Source organism: Melampsora larici-populina (assembly GCF_000204055.1).
Source record: "Melampsora larici-populina 98AG31 unplaced genomic scaffold MELLAscaffold_3, whole genome shotgun sequence".
In the NCBI taxonomy this organism is placed as follows: domain Eukaryota; kingdom Fungi; phylum Basidiomycota; class Pucciniomycetes; order Pucciniales; family Melampsoraceae; genus Melampsora; species Melampsora laricis-populina.
Genome location: NW_006768767.1, coordinates 2702478 through 2706932, shown reverse-complemented (window position 1 = coordinate 2706932; position 4455 = coordinate 2702478). Strand labels below are relative to the sequence as shown.

The 4455-nt window shown below is 42.4% G+C and overlaps 1 protein-coding gene across 1 annotated transcript; it reads right to left on the bottom strand.

Annotated features, from left to right (window-relative positions):
* Window positions 1-2623: 2623 nt before the first annotated feature.
* MELLADRAFT_91059 (uncharacterized protein) lies at window positions 2624-3868 on the bottom strand (the record flags this gene model as incomplete). The annotated part of the gene is made up of 1 exon (XM_007405062.1): window positions 2624-3868. The coding sequence occupies one exon, from the start codon at window positions 3866-3868 to the stop codon at window positions 2624-2626; it is 1245 nt and encodes a 414-aa protein (XP_007405124.1).
* Between the last annotated feature and the right edge of the window lie 587 nt (window positions 3869-4455).

The following is a 4455-nucleotide window of genomic DNA, read 5'->3' as shown; positions in this document are numbered from 1 at the left end:
TGTCAAACAAGATTTAAAAGCACAAAATAAATTCACCTCCTTTAGTAACAGCAAAGAAAGGAGAAGGATAGTGGTGATGCTTCACCAAGAAAAGGTGCTGCAATTGGCGGTAAAATCTGTTCATCTCAATTCTTAAACATTAGCTGTCTTTTGCTGAAATCAAGTGTGAATAAGCCAAAAGTCACTCAATGTTTGAGACTACCATGGAAAAGCTCGAGTGTCATACTACATGTGACCTGGCAGTATCAATGAATCATTGACTCTACTTGGCTCATAATTGATGGTTATTGTTTTGTTGAATCGACTACCTTACATTGCATCCAATTGATCAAAGGAGGGAATTGGTGGGGTTTGCACAATTCGACGACAAAGGCAATGACAAAAAGCAACTACATGTGATTGGTGTTTGACAACTGTGTATCAACATATGAGAGTTGTTCGACGTCATAACATGAATAGTTCTTTGAAATCAGGATGAAAAGTCGAATCAAGATAGACAGGAGCGAAAAGCAAGGGGTATCGGCGAATATATAATGAGTCTCCATTGCTCTCCATTGTCCAATGTAACAGGACCGGAGGAGGAAGCAAAAACCGGGACTCACAGTACCGAGAGTGGCAAGTCGGGATTGCATCTTTTTAGTTTTAAGATGATGAAATCGACTGGTGCAAGATGTGCTTTTCACTGGCGTGTTTCGGACATGGCGCGTTGGATATCAAGCTTAGAAAAGCGTCTGGAGTAACAGAAGATAATTAGGGTGTTCAAACCTCAAAATCAATTCATGCAAGTTTTGTGCAAGTTCTGTGCAAGATATGAATAGAACTTGCACGGATCTTGCACAAAACTTGCAAGAGTCGGTCTCGCACGGTTTTTGCACGGTTTGGAACACAATAACTCGGGTTGTCAAAAAAATTACTGTGCAAGATTAGTGCAAAAAATCTTGCACGGATCTTGCACGGATCTTGCACGTCGGTCTTGCACATTTCTTGCACAGGTTTGAACACCCTAAATGTATATGATCTGATTGGTAAGAAAGGTTGAAGCGATCGACAAAGGAACTTGAACTTGGAATTGGATGATGCACCCCAAACCTGAACGACCCCGACCCGACCCCGAGGCCGTGTACTGGTGATGTGGTCCGAATGCGTCAACGCCTTCGCACACAAAAATGGCCGCGCGTCACTTCCAAGTTCCGAATCCAAGTACACTGAACTCTCCTCCATTTTGTTCTTCCAAGATCTAATTCACCAAAAAGAAGTGACTCTGAAAGTGTTGGTAGTGTATGCAACTCAGCTGAAGCGATGTCGAAAAAATCATGACTTCTTCAAGTCAGCCGAGCAATCCTTTAATCCAGGAAGTCACAGAAGACCGAAATGACGTCATATATGTCGATTTTGTGAGGTCTGTTAGCGTCGAACGAAAAAGTTTCAAAGCGTCCGGCAGGCCTGTTCGATACTACGTTGACTCAAGGCGCAAACCACTTTCAAATCGAACCCCAGCGAGCTAGAAGCCACCACCGGCATCTGGAGACTGCCTGAGTAAGACTAGCGCGAACGCCCGGGGAAGTCAGTGAATGCATTCGGGCTTCGGTTGGCTGAAGTCCACTCCCGAGGAATACGACCAGCATCTAAGATCAAATCGATTCATATCATGTTGGGATACGTGTGGCGAGCCGCACAACGAAGGTACTGCCTGGTTCAGCAAGGTCTGCCAGATTTGATCATTTCCATCATTTCTCATGGAGTTCAATCGCAATTTTTCAAACCGGCCTGGACTATAGGACTTTGGGCATGACGAAACAAACGAAATTTATGTGACATGATCTTATAACGATAAAGGATATAACCTCCTCGACATCTGGACGATTCCCAACTGTTTTCTTTCGATACCTCGGCATTTGAGTTGGCAAAACTGCCGCAAGGGTATCACTTTATGTCCATCCACAGCGTGTACATGCAAGGCTGACAAATTGTCTGTGCAGAATCCAAATTTTCAAGGAGGTTAAATATCTAAGGCTCTTGACTCTCGACTCTTACTGAGTAGATGATGAAATGAGTCTTGGTCACAGTTTGGTCACGAGGAATTCAAGTGAGCTGTTCTAAATCGATATTGGGAAGTTAATCCCTCACTGTCACACCGATCGAGCAGGATCTAGCTCATGAGTTATCACTGTTGTGACGGCTTGAACAACAACCTACTGTCCCTTCGAACAGATGTGAGTCAGACCCGGGGCATTATGAAAGAAAGGTCGAGGTATGCTCCTCCGCGCCTCTTAATGATCGCCTCCAATGACATCGACTATCCTCCCCAATGATCTAACTGGTTAATATATTTGCCTAAATCCATTTCAAGTCTCATACGCATATACCATGGGTAAGACTATACAACATCATTTGATTAATCGATTTGGCTTCCTGATCAGAAAACGCAGCGTCTCTTCATACATGAAGTCCCTATCATCTGAAAAATCTGTACTTGTCTTCAGACCAAAACATCACTCTTATTTCATGAAATAAGAATCCAATGAAAACATAGAGGATTCTGACACCGAGAAAACATGATATTGAGTTGAGAGTCACTTCAAAAATTCTTCATATGCCTGAAGCGGTCTAGCAAAGAAGAGAATCATAATGCCTCGCTCTTTTTCCATTCAGATATAAACTTTGATAACACCTTGGTAGGTAAGTGTTCCTTTCTATCCATCCACATCAAATGGGCCAGAAGCTCTTCTGGAGTCCATTTCCAGACACGATCATCTACTTCAAGCTTTCCTCTGAGTTTGAGAACGGCTTGAAGATCCACATCATGCCATTGAACCATGTACCTCTTCAAAAATTTCCACCCCCCAGTTAAAAGACTCGGATCAATGTTGCCTGATTCTCTTGTGTGTTTGTAATACCTGATTAAGAATCCCAGAAAAGGGTTGGTCAATTTGTAGTACGCTCGGCCAACTGCTCTTTGAATATCCCTAGCGCTTAGGCCATTGAGTTTATTCGATTCTGTTGTTTGTTGTATCAACCCAACTTTCAAAGTATTAAACCAGGTGATAATGTCCGCACGAATTTCAATATGTGCTCCAATTATCTCCTTTCCAGACCTTGACAACGTGCCCATAAGTTCACGTATCGCGGTGTAAGTTTCACTACCGTCGGGATCAAATATATCAGTTTGTTGTTCTCCGGACGGAGGAGGTCTTCCATGTTCAGTGCTATGTTTTTCTGGTACTTTTGTCTCGTCTTGATCCCCTGAAATTTGTATGGGATGGCTTTTTGAAGAAGCAGGGTCAATGATCGAGTGATGTCGATCTTCCAAGGTATTTTCTAAATCTTCTGCAGTTGATTCGCGTGGTGCAAAAGGTTGGACTGCATTCGATCCTGAACCATGGGATCTTGGTATATATCTTGAACTAGAGTCCTGAATGATATGCGTTGATAAACTGGATGGAAAAGATCCGACCATCATATGTTTATGTGGCATGGCGCTGCGATGATCCCCGAGCAGATGCGGTACTGGCTTTGAGAATTGTACGTGTTTTCCTCCCAGCCACCTCTCAACATCCGGTGTGATCCTGAAGAATTGTTTTCGTTGAGATGACCTTTTGAACGGAATTTTCCTTTGAATTCCCGATGCGCTGAAGAGTTCATGTTTTCCTGGCGATATATCTTGGGTTGTGATTCCAGATGGCGGTGCAAGTGTTAATCTCAGCCAATCTGTGTCTTCAAGCTTTGATGTCGTGGATGGTGGTGCAAGTGGTGGTGCAAGTGCTAATTCCAATGAATCTGAAATGCCAATTTGCTTGATTGAAACAGTCCCAGAGTTTGATTGTCCCAATTTTAATGTAGTATCTAGATGTTTTCCATTGAGATACATTGGATTTGTCAAGATTGTGGATATTATCATGAAAATTATACTTATAGTCGAGCATACTGAATGGTACATGATTTTGCAATGCTGTTGGACCGGCTGATTTCTCATGAGCACTGTAAAGTGTACAATAATGAGATTTGAATGCGAGTTTCCCAAAATGATAGTCACAACTAAACAGCTTCAATAACCTTTCAATTATGTCTATGGACGTTTCAGTACTAAAGTTCATAAGCTTTCTGATACTGCAGGATGACACCGGAAATCCCCTGATGCAGTGTCATATGGCACGATGATATATGGATCAAATACCTGGCGTAGAGGCTATCAGCCACTAGGAATTGACTCTCAAACAGATATGAACTCACTAATGACAAGAAACGCACTTTTACGGGACAGCTTCAAAAGGCTCCATTAGAAAATAATTCTGCTCAGGACTAATCATCAATGACAAATAAGCGCGGAATGTTTGATAAGACTGGATATTGTGATCTACTTGGCATCAAGTTGTAATTTGGAGATGGTCGTATTAAGCATGAGATGATGAGGTTGCATCATTGCACAGATGGAAAGAGTCTATACTCATATGAACA